At 43.2% G+C, this 13,113-nt stretch overlaps 6 protein-coding genes across 6 annotated transcripts; 4 read left to right on the plus strand and 2 right to left on the minus strand.

Annotated features, from left to right (window-relative positions):
* Positions 1-487: 487 nt before the first annotated feature.
* Positions 488-1,134, plus strand: BYT42DRAFT_591477 (uncharacterized protein; the record flags this gene model as incomplete). The annotated part of the gene is made up of 2 exons (XM_051570542.1): positions 488-667; positions 733-1,134. 2 exons carry the CDS (start codon positions 488-490, stop codon positions 1,132-1,134), a joined length of 582 nt encoding a protein of 193 aa, XP_051428478.1.
* Positions 1,135-1,834: 700 nt separating this feature from the next.
* On the minus strand, positions 1,835-2,839 carry BYT42DRAFT_609708 (uncharacterized protein; the record flags this gene model as incomplete). The annotated part of the gene is made up of 2 exons (XM_051571302.1): positions 1,835-2,220; positions 2,293-2,839. The coding sequence occupies 2 exons, from the start codon at positions 2,837-2,839 to the stop codon at positions 1,835-1,837; spliced, it is 933 nt and encodes a 310-aa protein (XP_051428479.1).
* Positions 2,840-3,185: 346 nt separating this feature from the next.
* Positions 3,186-4,979, plus strand: BYT42DRAFT_487758 (uncharacterized protein; the record flags this gene model as incomplete). The annotated part of the gene is made up of 6 exons (XM_051563830.1): positions 3,186-3,372; positions 3,475-3,550; positions 3,641-3,874; positions 4,004-4,061; positions 4,199-4,554; positions 4,622-4,979. The coding sequence occupies 6 exons, from the start codon at positions 3,186-3,188 to the stop codon at positions 4,977-4,979; spliced, it is 1,269 nt and encodes a 422-aa protein (XP_051428480.1).
* A 200-nt stretch (positions 4,980-5,179) lies between these two features.
* On the plus strand, positions 5,180-7,003 carry BYT42DRAFT_552809 (WD40-repeat-containing domain protein). Its single transcript, XM_051566416.1, has 7 exons — positions 5,180-5,663; positions 5,717-5,842; positions 5,911-6,241; positions 6,319-6,356; positions 6,470-6,586; positions 6,654-6,774; positions 6,846-7,003. Exons 1-7 carry the CDS (start codon positions 5,457-5,459, stop codon positions 6,974-6,976), a joined length of 1,071 nt encoding a protein of 356 aa, XP_051428481.1. The 5' UTR covers positions 5,180-5,456; the 3' UTR covers positions 6,977-7,003.
* On the minus strand, positions 7,004-8,370 carry BYT42DRAFT_552813 (uncharacterized protein). The gene is made up of 6 exons (XM_051566417.1): positions 8,246-8,370; positions 8,109-8,154; positions 7,984-8,046; positions 7,847-7,893; positions 7,442-7,756; positions 7,004-7,373 (listed from the first exon to the last, which is right to left on the minus strand). The coding sequence occupies exons 1-6, from the start codon at positions 8,312-8,314 to the stop codon at positions 7,149-7,151; spliced, it is 765 nt and encodes a 254-aa protein (XP_051428482.1). The 5' UTR covers positions 8,315-8,370; the 3' UTR covers positions 7,004-7,148.
* A 171-nt stretch (positions 8,371-8,541) lies between these two features.
* On the plus strand, positions 8,542-12,752 carry BYT42DRAFT_552816 (Spc98 family-domain-containing protein). Its single transcript, XM_051566418.1, has 13 exons — positions 8,542-8,774; positions 8,869-9,052; positions 9,126-9,199; positions 9,268-9,363; positions 9,437-9,587; positions 9,669-9,814; positions 9,888-10,192; positions 10,266-10,772; positions 10,849-10,941; positions 11,000-11,412; positions 11,524-11,846; positions 11,942-12,034; positions 12,124-12,752. Exons 1-13 carry the CDS (start codon positions 8,589-8,591, stop codon positions 12,472-12,474), a joined length of 2,922 nt encoding a protein of 973 aa, XP_051428483.1. The 5' UTR covers positions 8,542-8,588; the 3' UTR covers positions 12,475-12,752.
* Positions 12,753-13,113: the final 361 nt, after the last annotated feature.

The following is a 13,113-nucleotide window of genomic DNA, read 5'->3' on the forward strand; positions in this document are numbered from 1 at the left end:
CCACTTTAGAAAAACCCCATTCCCCGATCATATTGGATGGCGAGATTTATTGCCTTGATAACATTAACCGGAGAAAATCACCTTATTCCCAATCCATTTGCCGCTAGCCCGATGAAAAAAGAATTGAGTGACTATGACTTTGCCTATGCACGGGGCGGTGTAAAGAGAACTGGGGGTGGAGGCACTCACTCTTCATGCACACTGGACTTGAATAAAAAAAGCAAATGCCAACCAAGAGTTCACAGACAGAGCCAATATCATGAACCCAAAAACAGTAAAAGGATGAAATCGCTCGGTCGGACTAATGCGTTATCGATAAAGAGAAAATCAAACGCACAATCGATAGGCTGGAGCGGAAAAGGCACCGACAGCGGAGGATCAAACCAATGACCCATTTTTTTTTCTCAATAAAACATATAAAAGCGGGAGTGCAATTGAACGGTGGGTTCTTCATTGACGATTGATTCGTACTTTATCATTTTACACCATGAATTCGACACATCTCAACCTCTCCATCTTCCCTCCCGAATTGATTCAGCTCATTCTTACACATTTACCTATCAAAGACTTGATGCGTACCGAACGAGTGTCGAAAATGCTGCAAGCCTTTTGCCTCGCAGAAATCAAGCGACGCATTCGATGCGAAAGTGATGAATGGGGCGTCTCGGTAAGCATTGATTACTTTCCGCTTTCCCATTCGATAGCGATACTTATTTCATTTTATTTGCACAGATCCATCTTACACAAACCATGGCTAAAGCGACAGCATTTGATCCGAAAGAGAAAACCGTTACCTACAGTATTCCGATGGACCCTATTCACATCAACACCATGTTCGATCACCGTCGCCAAATCCACTGCTCATTGATGCGCCGAGTTGCCATGGAACCTAACTATTTAATGCGCGACGGATTTACCCTCACCGTGGAAAAAGGCATGACAGAAGGCAAAACCGTCCAACTCAATATCAAAGGTGCCTTGTGCGAAGTAGACGCAGCCATCACGAGATTGAAATCATCCGCTATCCAGCAGATCCATGATAAAAAGTCGCCATTGTCACTGGCCCCTACACCTTTAACCTATGCCTTGCAAGTCACGCAAATGCGTCTACCGCTATCCACCATTGCCGTCTAAGCCAGTATACCCTACCCTTCTCCCCATCACCATGTCCTCGTTCCTCACTTCTTATTCATTCCGCATCGCAACCTCAATCTGGCTGGCTCAGATGACGTTTTTCCTTCATGCACATAATTATTTATTTTATCATTCGACATTCCCATAATAAGCATTCTCTTAAACAATATATGATTTCATCTTATCCGAAACAAACATTGAACACCGTATTAGGCAATCCCATGACAGCAATGATTCACATATCGCATGACCTCCCATTATTTCCAGAACTGGCATTTGTCCTTTACTTATCAGGAAACACTGGATTTTTTTTTCTGGCTTACCATTCTTGGCGATCCTCTGGCAAGCCGTGATCTTTGTTAGCTCCAGTGAATCGTTCCAAGACCCTTGATGCATATCAACAGAGTAACGCTGATCAAAAATCGAACCTCTTTTGAACGCGACAAAACGGCGTCTAGAAGAATATCTCGACATTTATTTTTGGGGATCAATTGGACGATACGTATGGCTTGTTCAACTGGGGTCAGGCCTTTCAAGCCAGAGTCATTGCTATCACTGTTCTTTTATTCATTGATGTACTAATGGGTTTACTTGCAAATATTTTTTGAAAGGAAATTTAGGTTATATTTATAGAGAGAAACGAAAATAAGAGAGATTAGTGCTACTACTGTGGTATTGCAAGACGCTGAGAAAGAGAGGATTATTTGGTGTGCTTGAGGTGGATTGCGTTGATGATTGTTGAATGTGGTTTTGAAGGTGGAAGAGTAACGATAGTTACCATGTAGGCGGCGGCGGCTTGAGCAATAGCGTAGCCAAGGAAACCAAAAATAGGAATGCGAGCAAGAAGGTAGGCAATGGCTGAAAAGCCAAACAAGGTGTCTTTGCGGGCAAAGCACCATTGACGTTTCTGGCTGTGAGTCATGTTCATTCTCGCAAAATAAGGTTCCAGTAATTCACGCATAAGGGCACGCATGCTGATAAAAGCGCGAAATACCGTCATGGTATGATATCGCGGTAAAATAAGGAAACAAATGCCAATCATGATTCCCTGCGTTCTTCCCAAAGACAGGATAGAAGCATAGGCACCTGAGCATTATCACCATCATGAGAACGAAGAAAAAAATACCATCCATTCAAAAATTAATATACAGAACCCACCTGCTGCGGAAAATACAATCTTGCCGATGATAGGAATGAACAATAATGGATAAAGAACCATCCAACGCAATTTTTTTGTCATGCGCTGGACATAGTCAACGACATTGCGCCAATATTCCGCATGATACCGTCGGTTTCGTAAAGAGGAAGCATAGGCTGGCCTTTCTGGATGACAGATGTCCGAGTATCTTAGGGACTCCATGAACAGATCATCAAGCGGCTTTGGATAGATGTAGCGCATAAACAGTAGAGCTATCATTGGGATCATATCTGCGACTTCGTGAGCCGAGCGACTAAAATCCATCAAGACGGACTGGGACCCATGAATGGCTTGAGCGGACGGGGCAATCATCCATATCGCAAATCGAACGAGTTGGATAGGCAAAGCCACGAGGATATTTGTGATAATAAACAGCAGAAATGACAGAACTGATAAACGTATAAAGATACGCAGATATTTTTCTTTGCGAAGGCGTGGATTTTTCAGGACAAAAACGACGCCACGGCAACCGTAGCCAATACCTTGCAAAGTCCCAGATATCGTCATAGTGAGATGAAGCACAAAAAACTTCTTGGACCCTCCAGTAATGGCAGTGGATTACCCCCAAAAGAGCCAAGCATTTCTTGGTTGTTTCATGCTGCCAGTGATCGTCCCGCATCAATTTGGGTGAAGCGTAAAGTTCAAAATTGACACGTGAGCTGGGGTAATTTTGCAGTCACAACCCCCCAACATCGGAACCTTAGTTTCATGGTGGCACAAATTGAAAAATAGAGGTGGCCACCACGCAACCCAAAGATCTCTCTCTCTCTCTTTTTATCTCCTTACATCTATTTTTACTGCAGCATCTTACTTTGTTTACTTTTGCCACTTTTTTATATAACGTACCCTATTCATGGCGAATGCCGGTACATTAACGGAGCAGGACAATGACCGTCCTCCCAACATACCCAGAATATCATCGTATCAACGACTTAAAGCGAAGCTTATACGTAATCCATCGGAACGAGCTGATCCCAAAGACTGGCCACGACCAAAGAACGCGATTCAATTGATTCAGCATGCAGTTCACGGTGGTGTTCGTACGTAAACAAAAACAACCTGTGATGACAAGCCATCCCGGTGTGGCGACAAAGAAAAAAACCCGGGATTAGAAAAAAGCTGACGAAAACACAATCGATTAGGGGCCTTTTTATTGGCTTACGGTGTACGTGGAGGAGTCAACTTTTGTTTATACCTACTTCGAGTGATAAGGAAACGGTAACGTGTCTGAGGCAATGGGGACCGCTGTCTTTCTTATCAAAGAAAACCCAAAAAAAAAAAAAAAAAACTGATCGTAATCATCGTCAGCGCACCATTGGGCCGTATCCTGAAGGCCTCGTTTAAAAATCTGGATGCGATACGATTTGGGGCCATGTTTGGCTCTTTTGCATTTCTGTGGAAATTGGTCAACAATGGCATGCGACTGGCGCGTGATAAAGATGATCGGCTCAACGGATTAGTGGCTGGAGCCGTAGCCGGATTAAGTATTCTCTTTGAAAAAGAGGACCGTCGTGTGAATATCGCACAGCAACTGCTGGTCAGGTAAACTACTGTTGGAAAAAAAAAAAAAAGGTTTCTTTGCTGAGATGATCTGACGATGACTTGGCCTACGACCAGAGCGCTGCAAGCGATTTACAACGCGGCAAAGATGCGTGATATATTTTACTTTAGGAACGGAGATGCTCTGTTGTTTGGATTGACTTGTGCACAGGTCATGTACGGTTATACTGTAAGTTTTTTTTCTGGCATTTCCGCAAGCACAGCCAAAGAGACCAACCTTATTTGGTTTCAAAATAAAAATAAAAAAAAAATGTCAAAGTGTACCATATCTGATTGAAACGGAACAATTATCATGATTTTACGTAGATGCAACCGCATACTTTACCTTCGGACTTTTATGGATTCATGCTAAAAGCGGCACGGTGTCCCAAAGAAGCATTGTTGCTGAATGCGAAAAATGTCAGAGGCCTACCGCTGTCGCAGGAAGAGGTTCTGGCTACCATCATGAAGCATCGACCGACCGCCCATGCCCTGCAGGTCGCCAAACAGGTACCTGCATTTCCCGTCGCTACGCCTTGTGAAACACTTCACCCTTGGATCGACGGATGCAACGCCACCGCCGTAGAACGGTTCTGCAAAGTGTTCAAGAGTATGATGCCAGTCTATGGTACACTGCATTTTGTGCCCATGTTCCTGCTGCGAAGGCACAGCCTGAAGAAAGAGTAAGATATTTTTGCAAACAAGAAAGAAAAATGCTCGCTGGTGGCTCACTAAAAAGGTCATGATTAGTCCCGTTAAAATGTTTTCCAAGACGACGATTGCCACGTTGAAATCCGGCGCTTTTCTTGCTTCGTTTGTCACTTTATATCAATATCAAGTGTGCATGCACCGTAAGATGGTCGAAAAGGGATGGACAACATTCAATCATCGGGTTTTGTACTATATTGCGGGCTTTATCTGCTCATATTCATCTATTTTCCTCGAAGATAAGAAGCGACGTAGTGAACTGGCACTCTACGTGTTACCCAAAGCGCTTCAAAGCTTATATGAGATCCTGTATCAGCGTCGCCTGATATTCAAGGTCAAGCACTTTGAAGTCATCATGACCAGTGTTGCCATGGGTATCATCATGGTATGTATTTTTTAAATGGTCGTCGTTGGGTTTGCTTTCACGTTACTGATATGCAACCATCCATAGTCGTTTTACCAAGAAGAACCCGATGTTCTTTCCTCCTTTGTGCGCAAAATCATGTACCAGTTCTTCCAAAAGAACTAAAAATCATTCTTACTATACATTGTCCTCACTTATCAAACAATCATTATAAATTATCTCTTATCTAAACACTTAATTTGGCTTGACATTTTTGTTTTTTTCGATCTTGCTTTCTGACATACATTCTCAACTTTTACCTTTTGCAGTTATATATACGTAGCATACTTTATGATAGGTGAAGTCTAGAGAGATCAAATTGGATTGGACTGCAAACTGCTTTCGGTCGATGGTTGTCAAGTGTTTGGATCGTCAAGCACTTTTAAATGGCGATTAAAGGGGCAGAAGAAAAAACGAGGAAGAAAGACGGAGTCGCAACTTTTTTTTCGTTTATTACAGTTATCGAGATTCGTGATGGTGAACATTGGACACGAAGCGGGCAGTTTCTTCCAAACGGATGCTGAACTGCAGAAGCAGAAAGAGAAGCAGGCCAAATACAATTATACCCTCGGCGACTGTATCAAGTTGTCGTCCAAAGGCCTGGCCCTCAAAGTTGTTGATGAAGGCCGATTAGCGTACGTTGCTGAATCCGGATTCCTCACGCGATGTATCAATCTCCAGGTATATTTATAAATGGGGTAGGCCCAAGGTCTTGTGCTGAGTATCGTCATTAGACTGGAAAAACGGTGCAAATGTTCAAAGGTCATCATGGCCCTGTCACATCCGTCGCGCTATCAGCGGATGGCGACATTCTTTGGACCGGTTCCTGGGACAAGACGATCAAAAAATGGGACACCAAGGTATGACTTCATTTCCCATGCTTGACAAAAGTAGCTCGTGACTAAATTTGTTGGTGTGATAAATGTAGACGGGCGAATGTTTGGCCACCTTGGAAGGTCACACGGATTTTGTCAAGGCACTGGTCCTCGTAGGCAGCAAATTATATTCGAGTTCCTCGGATATGTTCATCCAGTCTTGGGATACCACCAGCAATACATCCATTTCCGTGTTCAAGAAATTGCATACACGTCCAATTGAGAGTTTAGCCGTATCAGAAGACGGACGTTATCTGTACTCGGCTTCCACCGACCGGACCATTCGCAAATGGAATTTGGAAACTGAACAGTGCGAGAAGGTGTTTGAAGGCCATGATACCAGCATTTACTGCGTCCGCGTGTGGGACGATGAAATGTGGACAGGTGAGCAGATTTGGAAACCAAGGAAACAAGGCGCGAAAAAAATAAAAAACCAATTGCTGACCCAATTTTCGGATTAGCATCCGCTGATAAGACTGTACGACGGTGGAATACAGAGGTCCGTGTGCATACATGGTGTTTCGAAGATTTTATACCCTCAGAATACTAACCGGACCATGTGATGATTCTGGTTTTTTTTTTTTTTTTTTTTTTGGACATACATTATTGTAGACTGGCGCAGTGGATATGGTGTTAACGCATCCGGAGCGCGTCAAATCTGTCGTACTGATCGGTCCTTATGTTGTGACCGGCGCTAGCGATGACAATATCCGTATTTGGGACATTGCCGTAAGTAACGTCGATTCGATGTATTGATCTGATACTGTGAAAACTTAAAAAGGGAATATGCATATAGTCGGGCGATTTAAAATGCACTATCAAGGGCCACTTTGATGAGGTCGGCGGTTTAGAAGCTCATGGTACAATGATCTACAGTGTATCGCTTGACTGTTCATTGAGACGATGGTCTATTACAGGTAAAGGTTTTGGATCTATATTTAAATCGTGCTTGGCTCGTATTAAATTTATTTTTTTGCCCCTGATCTAGCTTCAGCCTTGGAAGAATATATGAAGAATGATAAGGACGAAATTCCGCAACCGGCTACTGAACCCGCCTCGGGTCCTCAACTGACGCAAGAAGAAGAAGATGAGTTGGCGGAACTCATGGCCGATGACTAGATTTGATAGATGAAACGTTTTTTTATCTCTGTTTTATACATGTATAATTCACTTTTTATTGTTCTCACCAGGGAAAAGCAATATAAAACATGGATGGGAGAAAAAAAAAGTAAAAAGAAAGGAGTGTGATAAGACATGGAGAGGAGGATCAAAGGAAAAGCAGAAAGAAACTCTACTTTTTGAGGCCGAATTTCTTTAACCCTTTGGTAAATTTGTTGCCTGAATCTTTCTGATTAAGGTTTTTCAAAGGGTATTTAGGCGCGTTGCGAGCATCGGCTCGATAGGTAGCTGCCAGATCATCGAGATTGTCATCCCATTCCGCATCTCGAAGGCGATGACCAAGACTGCGTTCGCGTAGCGTTCTAGCGTAAGATCCGATCACGGTGGCAAAGTAGAACTAAAAATATGCTTTGTAAGATCGCATGGACTAAAGAAACGACAAAAAAATAGTTGCAGGGAACTCACCATGGCGATGCCTCCGACGAATAAAAGAATAGCGATACCGATAACACCGGCTTGAACGGCCTGACCGCAGTTGGCTAAGCCATACGTATCGCCCATTTGCATTCCCAAAAAGGTGCTGGAATACCCTCCTACAGACACCGTTTTGTCGCCTTCAGAAGAGGTTTGATTTTGATCAGGATTGCTTTGTTGGCATGCATCGAGGGTCTTGGATCGGTTGACCAATGCTAATACAAAGATCACGGCTTGCCAGATGACCACCAAGAACGTAAGAAGCCAGAATAGAAGTTTATATAATCGGATGAAGCCGAGTTTGCCCTAGATCAATGATTTCGTCCAATCAGCGACTGATCTTACGGTAGTATCCCCATGCCGACAAGAATGTAAAACACAAAAACGTAAACTTACCACTGCGGATGCCAAGATACCGTAAAGACCGACTACGGCAGACACAGCTAGAAAGACCAAATGAAATTTTTCCGTCAGTACAAGGGACTTTTTTACCCCAACCGGGGCTGAAACCGTGTTCTCTTTTTTTCACTGACCGCACACGATAATATAGACCCAGGGAAGTACGGCATGCACCACGGACAAATGCATAACCATGGCTACAGGAAAATGAACAAAGTGAGTACAAGTATCATGGAATCGATAGGCCGTAGACAATTACGATTTTTATGTGTAAATGTGAGCCCCAGCAGAGCAATGGCGACTAACTAATGGCGCCAAGCAAAGAAAAAGAAAGATGAAGGGGGGGTTTGTCGTTAGGCGTGTTCTAGCAGGATCTCTGTTTCGTAGCACACTTACGACGACGCCAAGACTAATAAGAAGCGTTGCAGGTCTTAGCGGGATTATACAGCAACAACGTTTTGCCATGAGGTAGTAATTGAAAAAAGTATATAAAGTGAGGAAGAAATAAAAAAAAAAAAAAGAACAAGCACAAAACTAAAATAGTAAAAAATCGAAATCACCGAACCAAAAGGTCGATCCAAAATCATATTTTTTCTTTCCCCGGTTGATCACGCTCCGCACTTGGTGTTGGAAATGGCAAAGTCGGACTTTGTCTTGTGAAGCGCGCGTCTTTTCCCCCTCTAGAAGTTCCTTTTTTTTTTTTTTTTCGTGTCTGTCTACGTGTGCGGGGGGTTTGCCCATGACTACACAACCACAAACTAGTACGACTCGTCGTAGTCAATCCACCACAACCCCACCCACCTCTTCCTCCGCTTACCGATCCGCCAATGCCAATGAACGACGCGACCAAAGACGAGCCGCCACTACCAACGTAGGATCAACCCATCGAGCCAGTCCACTGCTATCTGAACAACAATTAAACAAGGTCAGTCACGCTATTCACTCTGAATGGAAAAAGGAAATGCATGCGAAACCCTAAAAAAGACAAACTCACATGTTGTATGGTCCATGCTTGACAGATCAATAAAAAGATTGATATCATTCGCCATAATTCGTTAGCCAACACCAGTCCATCGCCACTATTGGTTGCGAAATACACCGATGCTGCAGATACCGTGGACGTCACTTCAATAACTCGTACTAAGGAATATCATACCAATTCCAACCAACGTCCTTCCTCCATGACCATATCTTCTCCTACCAGTAAGTGGTACACTCCTACGCAATCATGCACACTCACCGGATGATCTCTTGCTAAGCCTTTTTTCATACATAGATGCCACTACCCACCTTGACACATCACAGCATTCCCACTCACCATCCGCACGCTTTTCGTCCTCCGTACAGCCTGTAAAGCTTTAACCAATCAAGCACACGACGTCAGCATTCACTGAATCTAGTTTCTTTCTCACTTGTAGTCTACCACTTCTCAACCGACCGTACCGGCCATCGGTCTCTACCCTATTCACATCCAAGAATACGCACTCATTGAAGATCTTTTATTTGTTCTCATGGTAAAACGCAATAGTCACCGTTTCCCACGTCCTATGTTATCAATCACATTGAATGTTTGTATTTGGAATCCAGGGCATTGATGGTTCCTATATTCGCATTGTGTATCCTCGAGCTCTGAATGACGAAGACGATGATCCAATGGAAGACATACAGTCTTCTGCGCCACCATCGGAAAATGACGACGCATGGGATTCAATACAGTACAACGTCGATCCGACATTAGGTACGATGATCTATTCCGCGGTGTGAACGATGTATGGATTCAGGAGAATAACAAGACGGATTTTTTTTGTGCATGTTGCAGATGCTAGTTTGAAGCATCTCGTCGAAAAACTACTTTCGATAGCGACCTATTACATTTCGGTCCAAGCGTTCGTGGATGAAATCGGCCGATACGAATATGGAACCATCAATCATGCATTAGGCTCCGCCATCAAAACATTTTTAAAGGTTCAAATACCATGGTTCCACAAACAACTTGGAATTGACAGCTCATGTCATGCAACTGGGTTTTCTTTTTTAGGAATATCTCACATTCATTGCTCAACTGGAACATCAGTTCAATACGAGCAGCAGTTTTACCCTCCAACGGTTCTGGTTCTACTGTCAAGAGCCACTCCAGATGATGAAAATTCTGCATACACTGGCCATGAAACTTCGACACTTGCGTCGCTCGTCTTCGTTTGGTGATACACCAGAAGACGAGTTTGAAGCCGTCTTGGAAGGATTGAAAACCGAAGATCAAGGTACCGATATTCAAATTCCTGAAAAACAAAAAGGAGGCGCGATTCTGAATGTCCTCGCGAAACGACTCATCAGTCTGAGTGGGTACGTTTTTTGTGGAGATGAAAAACCACGCGAAAATCTTGAAAGACTCATCTTGTCTAATTCCATTGAACAGTGATCCGAAATGCAAGTCCATCTATTCATTCCTACTTGCTCAGGCTTCCGCTCCTTATTTCAAGATTCTCGACTCTTGGATTTACCATGGTGAAATTCGAGATGTATACAACGAGTTTATGGTCTTGGAAAAACGGAATATGAAGAAAGAGAATCTCAAGGAAGATTTCAATGATGCTTATTGGGAGATGCGATACACTATTCGTGAAAATGCCGTCCCTTCTTTTCTGGAGCCTTTGAAAACTCAAATTCTATTGGCGGGCAAATACCTCAATGTCGTGCGCGAGTGTGGTGTGAACATTGCCAAACCAGAAGACATGCTCACAGCCATGCAGCAGACCGATTTAGCCTCTGATGCTTCCGCCGATGGACGCAGTTCAGCCGACGAATTTCGACATCGAGAGAACCGACTGTCAGGATCCATGTATCGGCGAGAACCGCCCATGTCTATGGAACAGCATCACGTACCATCTCGTAACGATGTATGGGCTGCGGTGAACGGTGGTCAGTAAGTAACATCCATTCTTCCTTTGTCTTTTTTGTTTCTTCTCTTCTTTTATCTGACCATATACGACCCCTACCAGATTCGTCAAGAACTTGGAAATTGCATATAAGTATGCCAATCACACATTGCTTCATCTTCTTTTAAAGGAACAAAAGTTGGTGACACGATTAGGGTAAGCTTTATAGAAAAATGTGGAAATTAGATGGACATGCTGACGTTGGATCATCCAGTTCTTTGAAGCACTATTTCTTTCTTGATCAATCCGATTTTCTGACTTCGTTTCTGGATTTGGCCAAAGCCGAATTGGAACAACCGGCTCGAGAAATCTCGCTCACTCGACTGCAATCACTGATGGATTTGGTGTTGCGCAATCCTTCTTCTGTAGCGGCGTATGATCCTTTCAAAGAAGATGTCAAGGTCGCCATGAGCCCCTTGCGACTAATCGATCAATTATTGCGAATTATTAATGTCGCTGGTCTCGACACCGTGGCGGCCGGCTCGCTTCCAAAAGATTCGCGATGGATGTCTAGCAGTGGACTTCTCGAATCCATGCATCAATCTGATCGATCCCTGGGCATCCCCGCCAGCGCCGGTGGCAGTATCGCTGGAGCAGCCAGTCATGAGTCATCCGATGTACTTTCCGGTAAATACCTTCTTACAGCATGCATCCAAGCATGCAGAACGATATTTATTTTTTTCAATCTAACCATCTTGGTTTCTTTTTTCTTTTTTTTTTAATTGTTTCATGATTTAGGGTATGATGCTTTGACTTTGGATTATACCGTCACATTTCCATTGTCATTGGTGATTTCAAGAAAAGCATTGACAAAGTATCAGCTACTGTTCCGACACCTTTTGTACCTGAAGCATGCGGAAGATTTGTTATGCGCAACATGGATGGATCAGAAATCGTCGATCTGGCGAAAACGGTCTTTGGATCCAGACATCGAAAAATGGAAATTCCGAATCTTTTCGCTGCGCAATCGCATGCTCGCCTTTGTTCAGCAATTTGCATATTACGTGACCAATGAAGTCCTGGAACCCAACTGGCGTCGCTTGGAAGCCAACCTATCAAAGGTACCTTACACATCACTTTTCGCTTTTCCAGCCTCAATTTTTGTTCCATTTGATCCGACACAGTGCTGACATGAAATTTTCATTTATTGACTTAGGTATCCACCGTGGATCAAGTGCTACAATATCATTCCGACTTTCTCGACACGTGCTTGAAAGAATGCATGCTGACCAATGCAAAGTTATTAAGGGTAATTGTATCTTCTTTTTGGGTTTTGCCATTTTCTGAAGGGAAACATTGGACTTTATCAAATGACTTACCGTTCCTGTTGGACCATAGATATACAACAAATTGATGAACTCGTGTGTTTTGTTCGCGGCTCACGCTCAACGGTTTACTCAGCTCCTGAAGAAACTAGAGGATCAACATACACCCAATGTATTTGGTATCCCCAAAGGGGGGCAAGGCGATCCTCAAACGGTTTCCTTGATTGAAAATACAAATCGAGCCCTGAGCAAACTCGAGGAAACCTTCCTATATCATATGAAGCTCTTGATCGAAGCACTGAACCATTTCTCGGCCATTGAAACGGTCCAGTTCTTATGTCTGGTAGTGCGTCTCGATTACAATCTGTTCTATAACACTAGCATTTCCAAAGAAGGCCCTGCGCGCGATAGATACAGCAGATAGTGAACGCTGTGGTAAATTAGCTCATTGGTTTTTCTCCTCATTCTGTAAGATAGTTGTTTTATTGTTTCTTTTGCTTAAACTATGTAATTGCTTAATCGCTGATTGGGAGCTAAACTTCGCCCATATTTTTACTCTTTCATATTTCTCTTTCTATGAAGGCATGAGCATGATCTTCCAGCAAAAAAAGATATCAAAAGTGGGATCACATGATTTTTTTACTGTGTCTACATCCACCGCCATTAACTCCAGTGTTATTCCGCGGACCATTTAAATAAGATTTCATGCACCTCATTGCTTTGAAGCAAATAATTTATGCAGGTACCTTCCGAGTCATCTACGCTGTATCGTATGTAACAACCAGCGTCTCATCGCGTAATCTGATAACACTAGCAAAATGTTGTCGATACCCAATGAGATCTTGTAAGATGGGCTATGTCGCAAAGTGAAGAATTCTCCGGTAAACCAGGTAACGAATCTTTACCGTCTTATTCCGATACAGCATACAGCATACATACACAAGTTGTCATTATTGACAATGTGCTTGCCATTCCATGAAGCCATTTACAATAGTGATTTACATGTGATGTGGAAACGGTCGACCGTTTCTTTACAAAGGATCTACAATGTCTCTCCCTGAAA

Source organism: Radiomyces spectabilis (assembly GCF_025331425.1).
Source record: "Radiomyces spectabilis strain NRRL 2753 chromosome Unknown BYT42scaffold_1, whole genome shotgun sequence".
Lineage (NCBI taxonomy): Eukaryota > Fungi > Mucoromycota > Mucoromycetes > Mucorales > Radiomycetaceae > Radiomyces > Radiomyces spectabilis.

Bases quoted from the DNA above. Each gene is read 5' to 3' on its own strand.
- BYT42DRAFT_552809 (XM_051566416.1), top strand. From the start codon at position 5,457: ATGGTGAACATTGGACACGAAGCGGGCAGTTTCTTCCAAACGGATGCT. The intron at 6,357-6,469 runs GTCCGTGTGCAT...ACATTATTGTAG, and splicing joins TACGACGGTGGAATACAGAG to ACTGGCGCAGTGGATATGGT. The intron at 6,587-6,653 runs GTAAGTAACGTC...ATATGCATATAG, and splicing joins TCCGTATTTGGGACATTGCC to TCGGGCGATTTAAAATGCAC.
- BYT42DRAFT_552813 (XM_051566417.1), bottom strand. From the start codon at position 8,314: ATGGCAAAACGTTGTTGCTGTATAATCCCGCTAAGACCTGCAACGCTT. The intron at 7,894-7,983 runs GTCAGTGAAAAA...TGGTCTTTCTAG, and splicing joins GGTCTATATTATCGTGTGCG to CTGTGTCTGCCGTAGTCGGT. The intron at 7,757-7,846 runs GTAAGTTTACGT...TCATTGATCTAG, and splicing joins GTATCTTGGCATCCGCAGTG to GGCAAACTCGGCTTCATCCG.
- BYT42DRAFT_552816 (XM_051566418.1), top strand. From the start codon at position 8,589: ATGACTACACAACCACAAACTAGTACGACTCGTCGTAGTCAATCCACC. The intron at 10,773-10,848 runs GTAAGTAACATC...GACCCCTACCAG, and splicing joins GCTGCGGTGAACGGTGGTCA to ATTCGTCAAGAACTTGGAAA. The intron at 11,413-11,523 runs GTAAATACCTTC...TTCATGATTTAG, and splicing joins GTCATCCGATGTACTTTCCG to GGTATGATGCTTTGACTTTG.